We start from the raw sequence: 13,806 nt of genomic DNA on the forward strand, positions 1-13,806 counted from the left end.
ATGATGACTACTAGACGAAGAAAAACGTGTAAACTTCAGGAAAAATATGTTTATTTTTGTTCAGTCAGCTCAGGGGGGCCACAGGGGGGGCCAGGGACATTTTTACAGGGGCACTGGCCCCTGTAGGCCTCCGTGTAGAACCGCCCCTAATTAGGCCTACAATTATGACAACAGGCTCAAACATTGTACATGTAATTAGTTATGTTATGAACTAAACTTATGTTTAGATGTTTGTGGTGGTAAGACAATTTAACAGAGAACAAATAGAGTACATTTTGATCAACATAACGTAGGAAACAGCAGATAAATTAAGGCTATATAATAATTTGCATGAATGTAGGCTACCAAGGCATTGGGGATTTGACTAGAATAGATGTGGAGGTTGAACAAGTACTTCATAGATAACAGAGTATTTCAATTGTGATCTGAGAAATATTGGTACCAAAACCACTGAGAAGATCTGTCATCACCAGCTGCATCACGGGCATTGCACTATCTATCTATAATTCCAGAAATCTGTGTAAGTGTGCCACCAATTTTATCACAGGCACTATGCACTATCTATAGTTAAAGGAATCTGTATCTGTATCTGTATAGTGTGTTCAGCTAACATATTAATCACCGACTGCATCACGACCATACTGTTGCATACTGTTAAACACCTTTTATTTATGTCTCTCAGTTTATTATTCTAGACAAGGATTATGCTCCTCTCTGCAGTCACTGAGGCATTGTACAGCCGCCGACGTTGCCCCACATCACTGCAACAGCATGGAGGTAAAGAGAGCATCATTTTTTTTTACTACCATGTGTCTTGAATCTCAACATTGGAGGAGATGAGAATGCAGATTCCACAGCTGAATGTGCCTACTGTTGTCATTTATGTCTCCAGATAAAATGAGGTAATTATCGTCCCACACATCATTTAGGGGTACTTATTTTTGCCTAGCGCAAAACAAATGAACAATGTCATGGTTTCAACCCGAAACGAATGAAACGAAGGAACGCAGCAAAGTGGTTTTTCATTGTCCAGCCACAAACCACATCATAACACGCTGAATATTGTTATGCCATTTAGTTAATACCCATTGAGAGCATAACAATGGCATTATTGCAAGTGTACGAAGATGTCAAGTGACTGCGACCAGGGAGTTTTGAACCAAACTCTTAATGTTCACAGATATGGGGACATTAGCTGCCTTGCTTACTGATAGTTTAATGACCCGTGAGTGGTTTGTTGTGTAATTCTCATGGAAATCTGGATCTAATGGGTTTTTTTAAACCCTCATTTGGTCACCCTCATTTCATTTTCTATAGGCCTTAAGGGTTCCCTATTACTGTATCTGAAGTATCTTTCCCGAAATTCAGCCTTGGCGCCTAATTACTGCCACTATACGAGCAGTCCCTCAATGAGCTTTCCTCAAAACGCGCTGTTTCTGCGTCTGTAGCTTTAAATGCTAATGAGGAGGAGAGGGGCGGCAACATGCGCTAATGTTTACAACGGATGTATCGCAATGGCTCGTAGCCCCCGTTGCTGTAAGATGCCTCGAATTTAGCCATTCTCATCTGATCACCCTGGTTTGCAGAGGTGCACACTCATAGTCATTTCAATGAAGAGAAAGGCGGATATCGCACGCCATAACACCAACAGCAGAACGGTTATCCAAATAACAAAGAAGTGTACAACACTGGCGTTACAGCGTTTGTATTCACATACATACTTGATGCCATCTACCTTTACATTAGTGACAGTAACTCAGCTAGCTCGTAGCCCCGTTGCTGTAAGATGCCTCGAATTTAGCCATTCTCATCTGATCACCCTGGTTTGCAGAGGTGCACACTCAAATAATTTCAATGAGGAGAAAGGCGGATATCGCCCGTGCCATAAGACCAACAGCATAACGGTTATCCAAATAACAAAGAAGTGTACAACACTGGCGTTACAGCGTTTGTATTCACACACATACTTGATGCCATCGATCTTTACATTAAAAGTAACTCAGCTGTTAGCTGCAGAGCTAATGTTACAGCCACATTCTAAGGGTAGCAAGCTAGGTAACCATATACAGTAAAGCAACAAAATGATATAGCATTAGTTAACTTACTTGTCCAAGGTTTGTAGCTTGATGAAGGAGAGTTAGTAATGATCCAGAATTTTATTTCAGCAAGGCCAGTTTTGTATTGGCTCAAGTTGAGGAAACAGTAGAGGCTGAAATGTTTGGCGCAGACATACAAAACTTTGTGAAGTTGTGTCGGCTTAATTCCAGCGAAAATCAAATTAAGATACTGGTTGTGCAAAAGCTTGGATGAAGGAACTAAAAAAAATACTTTTGATTTGTACATCCAAGCACTGAGCAACTGTTATGCTTCGTTTGTTTGCTCGCCATGATGTCTCTCCAGGAAAAAACGATATTGCACTCGCCCTTGCACGGTGGTAGCTCACTTTTTCATGGGTCGGGCAAAGCAGAGAGAAGGGCGGTAGCCTGGCTCCTTGTGATGTCGCAAGGGTCAGATTTTCAAACAAGCGTTTTCTCAAAGGCGGAGAAGAACACCCAGGGCTTGGTTTACACCTATCGAAAATTCTAGCCACTGGGGGACCAAAGGCAGGCTAGGGGAACTCATATTAATGTTAAATAACCTCCTAAAGTGAAGTTTTCATGGCATGTGACCTTTAAGGTAGGTAGACATTCCCCCATATCATACTACCTTCACATGAGTTTACGCAGAAAAGAGCCTGTCAGCTACCGGTAGTGCCGTGGGTTTATCATGAATGATTCAAACAGGGGGGGGGGGGGGGGGGGGGGGGGGGATGAAGACACATATGTGTCTTTCAAACCCAGGATATCACCATAAGGATGAAAGGGCCGACAAATCTGTAGCATGGAACAGGAAATAAGTGTTTCTTCCTGCACAATAACTTAATCTGTAGCCCAACTCGATGGTGTTAATCCTGTTCACCCTCTTCTCTCTCTGTTGCCATGGATATGCTATTCCTATGGCAACTACAGGCCTTTATGGATGGCCTTGGGCCCCGACCGCAGAGGACTCTCAAAACCTTTCATTACACATTTTCTTCAACCTTCCATGCAAATACCCAACAATGGCAGCCTGGGACTCACCCCTGGCTCCCTTACCTAGCTCATCCCATGCATCCTCCTGCTTTTCAGTGCACATTCCATAGGAGTCTATAGCTCTGCCCGATAGTGTCCACATTCCATTTCAGTAGATTTAGGAGACACTGGGACTACATTACATTTACATTTAGTCATTTAGCAGACGCTCTTATCCAGAGCGACTTACAGTAAGTACAGGGACATTCCCCAGAGACAAGTAGGGTGAACTGCCTTGCCCAAGGACACAACGTCATTTGACACAACGTCATTTGACACGGTCGGGAATCGAACTGGCGACCTTCAGATTACTAGCCCGATTCCCTAACGGCTCAGCCACCTGACTCCTCAGGTATGTCCAGGGAAAATGAAGTAGGCATGTCAACCCCGATCAGATTTGTGTGTGTGTGTATCCCTGTCTTTTGAGTGAATGAAGAAGGCTTTTTAATTTCCGTTGGTAAGGGAAACCAGAGCAGTGTAATTAAAGATGTATAAGGAGTCGAAAACTGAACTGCCGAGTCGTTGTCAGAGAAAGTGTTTCTGTGTCAGTTGTAGTGAGAGTGACACCTAGGCAGCGGGGAGGGGCCACAATGGCATACCTGGCACCAACTCTAGGGATGCCCAATGATCTGAGGGGCTTGGGTCTATCAAGACAGTGTGTGTGAGGGCAGTAACAGTCTATGAGTGTTTGTGTGAAGGGGTGACTTAGGCAGTGTGTGGCAGGTGGGGGCTCTCCACCTAGATGAACGCAGTCAGCATTGGGGAGTACCATGGCTTGCGGGTGGGCTCTGCCCTACTCAGCATTGTGGCAGGATGCATCATCATCGGGGTGTCCCGGGAGTGTGATGCTGATGCTGTTGGGGGCATTTTCCTAGGTGCTGGGGGGCTGGGTGAGTACATGTCTAATATGGTGTAAAGGGTAAGAGTAGGGGGATATAGGGTAGAGGTGTGGGATACTTTCTCCCCCCCCCCCCCCATGAATATCATGGAAGAGATTGGTGGAGCATGTCTTTTCCATTCACTTTCATTAAAGCATCAAACCCAGGGTTCATTTGATACGACAGTGTAATTTAAGCCATGTGAGCAGGAAGGTGAACTACTAAGAGCCAAGTGAATGTCTGATGTGCAATGTCAGAGAGCAACAACGAGCTGCCACCTTTTGACAGACAACATGGCATAGAAATACATTAATAAGAAATACATTCTAACAAGTGTATTTTATAGAAACTGTCAAACCACTTTAAATGCACGAAGAAACCTACTTTTAACAGAGACACAAACATATTGTATGGAGAATGCGCTCTGAAGCAGGCCACATTGACCCAGTGGCACTGGTCCCAATGTGCTTCAGCATTCAGACTCACAGATTTGAGTAGGCTTTGTGGTGTTGAGCGTTCTTGCGAAGATCTTTTCACTCTTGTCGCAGCTTGGCATGGTGTTTTGGGCCCAAACATGCGTCACAGACACCCTCTGGACCGGCAAGTGTTTGATGCCAACTCTGTGGCTCAAAAGGCAAATCAATAACTATGATGAGCCTGAGTGCAGTGCTGTTTCAGATGTATACGAGTCAGCTCTGAAGATTGCTGGATTGTTTAAGTCAATTGAATGGATCAGACTGGACCCCGTTTTTCCACAAAAATCTTTTTATTATTATAATGTGAACTGTTTGAAATCAAGCTAGCAGACTGATACAAAATAGAATATGCATGAGCAGAGAGACAACTATTAAGCTGTGTTTGTGAAGGTACTCTGGGGAAATGTGATGTAATTTTAATGACAATTGCCTTGGATCTCAACCAATGGTGCTTGGAGCATAGACAGTGTCACTGTAACAACCACCTCTGTTAACCTCTCATTTGGATTGTGAGCACCGACAGCGGAGCTATCAATCTTATGCGCCACTGATTAGGATGTATATACCTAAGGCAAACAAAACACTATCTTCTACAAACACTCACTTTCATTACATTTTGATTAAAGTTTAAAGTCAAATATCCAATACAAACTATCACTGCAATACATCTGACAATTAGACATAAAACTATAAAGGCCACTATAAAGGCCACATCCACATTCCACAGCGGAACAATTTTCAAGGCAGAGACAATGTTTCCTGCTCTACCAATAGCAGGATACTTGTTTAAAACCAATGCTAGAGTAAACTACAGTTACATGTCAGATGGCATCATTAAACCGACCAACAAAACCCATTTATCTGTTGCAGGCCTGCTAATCTCTGTGTATCCGTTCATAAGTGCCTGGCTTAACATTAACAACATTCTCCCAGCCTTGGGTAAGTCTAATCGGGCTTGCTTGCTTTTTGCCAATAAATACAGCTTCCACAACTTTGAACATCCTCCACTTCTTCTGCATCTTATTCAGGATGGATGTGGAGAGATTTATTCTATTTAACTTTTTCCATGTCCTTTGCCCTTATAGGCAACGTCAGAGTACACCCTATGTCTACCAATCCTGCTCCTGAGCCACAAGCAGAGACACTGAAACGAGAGGGTAACTATCAATCAACCATGTTTGCAGTTTTCCTTTTTTTAGAAGTAAGCTCTCATTAAACACTCCCATTAAATCTATCAAACGTTCAAATCCATAAGATGTTTTTTTTCTAATGAAAAAATTTATGACGGCAACAGACCTTGATAATTATTCCACAATAGGCTTCCTCAGGTGTTCCAGTAGAAAGCATACATTTTAACAGTTGGGAGCTAGCTGGGGCATTTTCATGAACTGAATCAGGAGCATGGATGTTGTGACTAAAACCACAGCCACTACATTGAAGAGTGGATACATTTTGGTCCTCACACCCTCATACTTTGTGATGAAATGGAAATGGCTTCCAGCAGCAACCAGAGCAGAGATTAACGTGTATTTATTAGTCCCAGGGAATCACCACCACAATTTACTCACAGTAGTTCATCTCAAGTGAAGTGTATGGTGTATGGACCAGAAACCTTCCCCAAAAAGACTGCAATACAGTTATGTGACATGTCCAGATAAGACATTATCTACTGTCAGATTTACTGTCCTCTCCAGATATTTATGACAAAGCCATATACTGATGAGCTAGAGCAGGGGTCCCTAAACTTTAGTCTGCGAGGGCAAGATAATTTTCCTTTCTTTAATGTGGGGCCGGGTCGGAACAGAAAACTACTTGGGCCGGAGTAACTACCAGTATTATTGTGGAGATTTTATTATGATTTTAAATGTATTTATTAGTGCTGTCAAACGATTAAAATATTTAATCGCGATTAATCGCATTAATGTCATAGTTAACTCGCGATTAATCCCAATTAATCGCACATTTTTGTCTATTCTAAATGTCCCTTGATATCTTTTTGTCCAATTTTTTTTTTCATTTTATTGCTTTTATCAACATGGAAAAGTGGATCGGATTACTTTGTGCAAATGGTTTTTTTTTTTTTTAAATAACATTGCAATCGCCTGGCTTTGACGAGGGGGCGGAGAATTCGCATCAGCTGTGTGCTTTGCCATCAAGTGGTATTTCAGACTAGACGTGCTGCGATGATAGCTCAGTTCACAACGACAAAACACACAGATCACTTTGCTCTTGTCAATGGGACCATTTGGCAATTTTTAAATAGTAAACTTTGCATTCAGAATCTTTGGCATCCATTTCGGCGTCTCGTGCTCGCCATCTACTCAAAGCGCAAAGTTAGCCAATACTCTTTAGCCGGCTCGCAAGCCCAAACAAGTGTGTGCGGCGTGCCTGTTGTTTTGTTTCCGGTGTAGCTAGATCCGGTGTGGTGTTGTAGTTTTTCTAACGTCAGTAGTTGTTGCAACAGCATGTGAAAAAGACTACAACAATTGCTGGGCCAAAAGGAACGTTATTCGCGCAATAAAAAATGTACGCCGTTAAAATGGGTGTGCGTTAACGCCGTTAATAACGCGTTAAACTGACAGCACTAGTATTTATTATGCTAGATTAGTTCATTACTATGTTATGCACCGTACATTCGTACACATCACAGCCTATTAAAAGAGCATTATTAATATTGTAAATAACTTTTTTCATATTCATTGCTATTGAAATCAAAACATCCACTTAATAAAAAAAAAAAAAAAACTTCCAAATGCGTTGGCGGGCCGTATCCGGCCCGCGGGCCGTAGTTTGGGGACCCCTGAGCTAGACGTTGTCAATCACTGATCAATCCATAGTCACATTGGTTCATTGTTTAAATATTGGTGCATCTCCTTAGTTATTTGCTGTGGCCCACTTCTCACAGCAACTCAGAGCCAGATGAATCTGGAGTACTCTAAGAGTCGCATGGGGACTTTTGTGGATCCTGGACATGTGGCAGAGGTATCCCCAGATGAGGGGTATGTACACACACACACAAAATGAAATGTGTATGAAAACACACACATGTATCACACTTGTTCAATTTAAAAGCTTTTTAGCTTTTGCCGGGACAAGCAAAGCCATTGCCGGGACAAGCAAAGTTAGCAGCATCATCTGGGGTATCGGGCATGCTCATTTTGACATACACCATCACATTTGCTTGCTTCCACTGAGTGTGAGCATTTTCAACATCATACCAAAAATGTTACTTGTTTAATAAATATTTAATCAAAGTATGATCGTCAAAAAGTACATTAAACCTAAAATACTGAGCTCATTGGTGGTGGCTGTGGCTCAAGGGACAGAGCGAGATGTTTGTTAATCACATGGTTCGATCCCCGACTTCTCCAGGCCATGTGGTGAAATGCCCTTGAGCAAGACAAAGAACCCCAAGTTGCTGCCGATGGGAAGGCTAATGCCTTGTATGGCAGATCTGTTGGTGTGTGAATGAGAGGCAAAAAATGTCAAGCGCTTTGAGTGCTATATAAATGCAGTCCATTTACCATTAAAAGAGAAATGGGCCATTTTCCAAAAATAAAAGTATGCAGCCTTTTTTTAAGCAATCAAGTTGCATTTTATGCTGCTGCCATGGTAAGATAGACCCCTTATTTCATTTATGTGGGACCGTCATTCATCAGCCTTGTGAAACATGCGTGTCTGATCTAGTTTGACACTCACTGATGACACAAAGAAACACACACACAGACATGCTCTCCCCATGTCCTTCCTCCATCTCTCCTTTACAAACACACATGCAAATGTGAGACTTTAGACCTAACACACACTGCAATCATTCTGTTGTAGGACATCTTCAGACATGCCAGACATATTGTCCAGGAGGAAGTTCAAGCAGACCTCCGGTGATCCAGACCTCCCATGACGCCTGCAAACACATATATGGGCAGAGAAGTGTTTTCTGTCTTTGAAACTAAGAAAACCAATTTCACTCTGTATAATAGTGTTTTGTTGTGGTGCTTTTTTGCCTCAGTTACAGTGACAAGGTGGGTAATTGAATGCATTGTCGATGTTTGCCATGTTAGGATGGAGAATATAATATATATCTAACCGTTAAATAATGTATGCTAGTTAACATCATTCAATCAAAATTCAGTTTTTCAAGATCACTCATGTCACCAGAGTCCTTGTGTTGCTTGTCAGTTTGATTCCTTCCTCACTTGCCCTCTTTGGGATACACTGTTCGGGTTCAACAACACCACATTGGCCAATTGCGCAACCAAAAATAATTTAAGCTGATTAATAATGTGGGTGATTGGTATTTACACTAAGTGAGTTTAACTGATTCAACTTGGTTTCATTCATGTTGAGTTGAATTTAACCAGTTCATGACAGTTATCTCACAGAGTAATATGAGTAAAAAAACATGTCTAAGGGCTTGATGACTGGAGTCCATATACGTCATCATCACTGACTTTCAGTGGGGGGAGATAAGTATCTACACAGTAACTTGGGTAACACTTTAGAATAATGGTCCGTTGTTAACAAGTAGCTATGCAGGAAGTAATAGGTAGTTCTACATTAACACCAAATTTAATACTATGAACTAATATGGAACCAAGATTAACTAAGCAGTAAGTAATAGCTAATTTACAACAAAGGTAGTTCCTTGGTAGGTATTTGGTTATTAATAAATAAATGTATTCTCTTGAGAACTACTTGTGAACTATGACCAATTAAGAAAAAATAACCAATTAATTACTAATCACAAAAGTAACATGTCTAAAAAGTGAACAATTTGGTTGTTTTACTCATAACATGGTCATAACCTTTCAGAAGCTTGTGCCTCAAATGGGTTCTTTGTGGAAACCAGTTTATGAATATTATATCCCCCCAAATACGTTAACTACAGGTTGAGATTTTGCCTACTCTTACCAAAGGATGGACGAATGTCCTCGGTTTATTTCAAACTTAAACATGGTATAATACAAATAATGATAATTTTTAATAATTAGGAAGTGATGCTGACACTCTCATGTTTGGATTAGTTTACTATTATGAGCTCTTGAGTGTCAGTTCAATGTCTCAGACTCCAAAGACCTACCTTTATGTTACAGTAGCCGCCTGAGGAGGACTTCTCTTTAGGATATGAATATAAACATTGATGTTCTCTTTTCAAAAACAATCTGCATCCTGCATTTACGTTGCGATAAGTGCAAAACCACATCTTCCAGATTACAATGTTTGTTAAAATATCACTAGTGCCTCACAGAAATGTTTGCCTGTACCGTATGTGTCAAATATAAAATTAGACTTATTATAGCCCTATTACTTGTGAAAACCAGTATAACTCCTCACTAATTACTCAAGCGTTACCTTGTCATCCTGCAGGAACTACTTGTGATGTGGACCATTATTTTAAAGTGAAAAACATGTTAACTCCTCACTAATCACTCAAGTGTTACCTTGTTATCCTGCAGGAACTACTTGTGATGTGGACCATTATGTTAAAGTGAAAACATGTTAACTCCTCACTAATTACTCAAGCGTTACCTTGTCATCCTGCAGTAACTACTTGTGATGTGGACCATTATTTTAAAGTGAAAACATGTTAACTCCTCACTAATCACTCAAGCGTTACATTGTTATCCTGCAGGAACTACTTATGATGTGGACCATTATTTTAAAGTGACAAACATGTTAACTCCTCACTAATTACTCAAGTGTTACATTGTCATCCTGCAGGAACTACTTGTGATGTGGACCATTATTTTAAAGTGACAAACATGTTAATTCCTCACTAATTACTCAAGTGTTACATTGTCATCCTGCAGGAACTACTTGTGATGTGGACCATTATTTTAAAGTGACAAACATGTTAACTCCTCACTAATTACTCAAGCGTTACCTTGTAATCCTGCAGTAACTACTTGTGATGTGGACCATTATTTTAAAGTGACAAACATGTTAACTCTTCACTTATTACTCAATATTTACCGTGTCATTCCGCAGTAACAGTGATCTGGACCATTATTTCAAAGTAAAAAATATGTTAACACCTCACTTACATGTCACCTCACAAGATCTACAACATAAAACAACTGCAGTGATTGGATAAAAAAAATATATATATATGCACTGGAAGATTTCCATGAAATCGTAAAAGAAAATCCTACATATTGCAAAAATGCACATGGGCATGCAAGAATAAAGCATTTTGTCAAATATTTCTAAATTAAACATTCTTTGTTTTGCACAATGATGAAACCTTGCATTTAAACAAAAATTCTGTATTTTGGAATGAAACATTCAACACACTCAACAAAATTTGATGATAAACTGAGTCAAACATGATGGCTAAATAAGTAAGTAAGTAAGACTTTATTTATATAGCACATTTCATACAAGAATTGTAGCTCAAGGTGGTTTACATAAAATCAATAAAAACAATAATACAAGTGATAAAAGTAATAATTAAAATAGCAACAATAATATAACTAATAAAAGTAGTAAAACCCTTCTGAGATAAAATTACTTAAATGCTCTGGTAAAAAGGTAGATTTTAAGCTGTCTTTTAAAAATGTCTTGCGTGTTTGCTTCCCTAATATTTATGGGTAATTTGTTCCATAGTTTTGGGGCATAATTAGCAAAGGCCGAATCACCAATCTTCTTATGACTGCTTCTGGTGACCTCTAATAGGCCTGCATTTGATTATCGCAGTGTTCTAGCTGGTAGTTTATAAGGGAGTTAGCAATGTAGCTAGGTCCTTGTCCGTGTAGAGCTTTGTATAGACCAATTATTTGTTTGTAAACAATCGGGATGCGCGCGCACTGTGGCTGCAGAAAACCGGGAAAGGATAGCATTTTAAATGGCAAAAGGACCACACGGATAATACAAATAGGTAGATTTAAAAAGACCAAAAGCGTCGAGGAGCACATGCCTTTAGGAGAGAAAGTGATTACCCAAAGATCTGTCGCGAAATTTTGATTTGGGTCCCGAAAGTCTTGAAATTTGAGTGAGAATGTCGCCCGGTACAGACAGCATAGTCGAGCGGCAACCATGTCTTCACGTCATGTCACATAGTTCATAATTTTACACTTTTACAGTCAATTCTACATTAAACAGTCGAGCAGGGCAGCTTTCAAGAGATATGGGAATTCTGCTTTTATAGTCAGCTGGTCCGATTTTTTTTCTGATTTGTTTAAACTGGCAATCTGAGTGAGACTACATCCCAGTTACACTGTTTTGACGTTAGCCTCAGTCAGACTCGCTCACTGGCAGTGTGCACAATGTTGTATTTCACTCCATCCTACACCAGAAACGTCAGGGAGGACTGCCTAATGTAGATACGAGTCTGGTGAAGATAGCCAGAATATCGGATTTCTTTAACCTGTCTGTTTCATTCGTCATTTGCCAAAGAAAGCTACCTCCGTTACCCAGTAGTTTTGCCCGATCACTTGGACAGGCTATTTAAGGGTATCGGGGTCAAGTGACTTTTGTGCATAGACAAGTGAACGTAAATGTATTTGTCCAAAGGCCAAGAGCCTCAAAAAGTTAATATCAAGTCCTGCAATCCAGTGGCCAGACCTGATGACCTGAATGACACTCCAAGAGTAATAGAACGGGGAGAAGTTCGTCTTTTGCAACCCACATGCGCAGTTGAGCCTTCTTGACAGTTGTGTGACGTAGGGTGATAATTGGTCTATATGAGGAAAAGGACCTTAAAGTCAATTCTGAAGGTAACAGGGAGCCAGTGTAAAGTAGCTAGGACAGGACTAATGTGTTCTCTCCTTTTAGTTTTGGTTAATAATCTAGCTGCATAATTTTGAATGAGCTGTAGTCTTTCAGTGGTTTTCTTGGGAAGACCAGTGAAAAGTGCGTTACAGTAGTCCAGCAGGCTGGATATAAAAGCATGAATTAACTTCTCTGCATCATTTTGGTTCATGAATGGTCGTACCTTTGCTATATTCCTCAGGTGAAAGAAAACTTTTTTGGTTACTTTATTTATGTGAGAGTTGAAATTCAAATCTGAGTCCAGGATTACACCGAGACTCGTCACCTCTGGTTTAAGACAGGGGGTTAAGCCTCCTAGATTCTTAGTAAGCATCTCTCTTTTGGATTTGGGGCCACATAGTAGGACTTCGGTTTTGTCTTCATTTAATTTAAGAAAGTTAACATTCATCCATTTGTTTATTGCCAACAGGCAGTTGGTAATGGAATTGATGGCCGTTGCATCGTTGGGTTCAGTGGATATATATAGTTGTGTGTCATCCGCATAGCTATGGAAATCTATGTAATGTTCTCTGATTATGTCGCCGAGTGGTAACATATGAAGAGAAAAAAGTAATGGACCTAAGCAGCTTCCTTGAGCAACCCCATAGCAGTTCTCATGTCTCTTGGACCTATGGTCTCCTAAACTAACATCAAACTTCCTTCCTGTGATATATGATTTTATCCAGCTCAATACACTATCCGTGAACCCAATAAGCTTTTCCAGTCAATTGATTAGGATGTCGTGATCAATGGTATCAAATGCTGCACTGAGATCTAGCAGGATAAGGATAGAGACTTTATTTGCATCAGAGTTTAATCTGAGGTCGCTAATTATTTTGGTGAGAGCAGTTTCAGTACTGTGATATTTCCTGAAACCTGACTGCGAGACTTCCAGGATGTTATTTTCTTCAAGAAAATAATTTAATTGGACTAAAACTATCTTTTCCAGTACTTTACTAATAAATGGAAGGTTTGATATAGGTCTGTAATTTGCAAGTAGACTGTTATCCAATTTGGGTTTCTTTAATAGGGGCTTTACAACAGCTGTTTTGAAGGCATCTGGGAAGACGCCAGTTCTGAGGGATGTGTTTATAATCTCTAATACCGGACCTGAGACACTATCAAACACTCGCTTAAAGAATGTTGTGGGTATAGGATCAATATCTGAGGTTGTGGAGTTAGATTCGCTGACAATTTCAGAAAGTTCACTAAGTGTGATACAGGTAAATGTTCTCATAGTTATCTTGCAGAATCTACTGATGTCAGTTTCGACCCCACTATTAGTTATACTAGCTCTGATCAAAGTTATTTTGTTCTTGAAGAACAAAGCAAGCTCTTCACATTTAACTGCTGAGGATGGGGGTGGGACAGGGACAGTGTTTAACAACTGGTCAATGGTGGAGAAAAGAACTCTGGAAATTCTGGCATTTTCTGTAATAATGTTGGAGAAATATTCTCTCCTTGCTAGACGGGTGGTTTTGTTTTAGGTGGTTAGTGTATCTTTGTAGATATTGTAGTGGATAGTGATCTTTGTTTTCCTCCATGTTCTCTCTGCTGCACAGCATTTTTCTTCCGTTTCACTAACATTTTCAC

At 40.3% G+C, this 13,806-nt stretch overlaps 1 protein-coding gene across 3 annotated transcripts in view; it reads left to right on the forward strand.

Annotated features, from left to right (window-relative positions):
- kncn (kinocilin) overlaps nt 1-9,722 on the forward strand; it is a 43,380-nt gene extending 33,658 nt beyond the window's left edge. The window contains exons 2-6 of one of the 3 annotated variants that reach the window (XM_047027248.1): nt 683-777; nt 5,335-5,403; nt 5,550-5,621; nt 7,370-7,463; nt 8,290-9,722. In XM_047027248.1, coding sequence (XP_046883204.1) covers nt 705-777; nt 5,335-5,403; nt 5,550-5,621; nt 7,370-7,463; nt 8,290-8,365 — 384 coding nt within the window. In that variant the 5' untranslated portion in view covers nt 683-704 and the 3' untranslated portion in view covers nt 8,366-9,722. Of the gene's footprint in view, nt 1-682; nt 778-5,334; nt 5,404-5,549; nt 5,622-7,342; nt 7,464-8,289 lie in introns of all 3 variants that reach the window. The other 2 variants (XM_047027245.1, XM_047027246.1) reach the window with 2 other exon arrangements.
- Nucleotides 9,723-13,806: the final 4,084 nt, after the last annotated feature.

Source organism: Hypomesus transpacificus, chromosome 10, assembly GCF_021917145.1.
Source record: "Hypomesus transpacificus isolate Combined female chromosome 10, fHypTra1, whole genome shotgun sequence".
NCBI lineage: Eukaryota > Metazoa > Chordata > Actinopteri > Osmeriformes > Osmeridae > Hypomesus > Hypomesus transpacificus.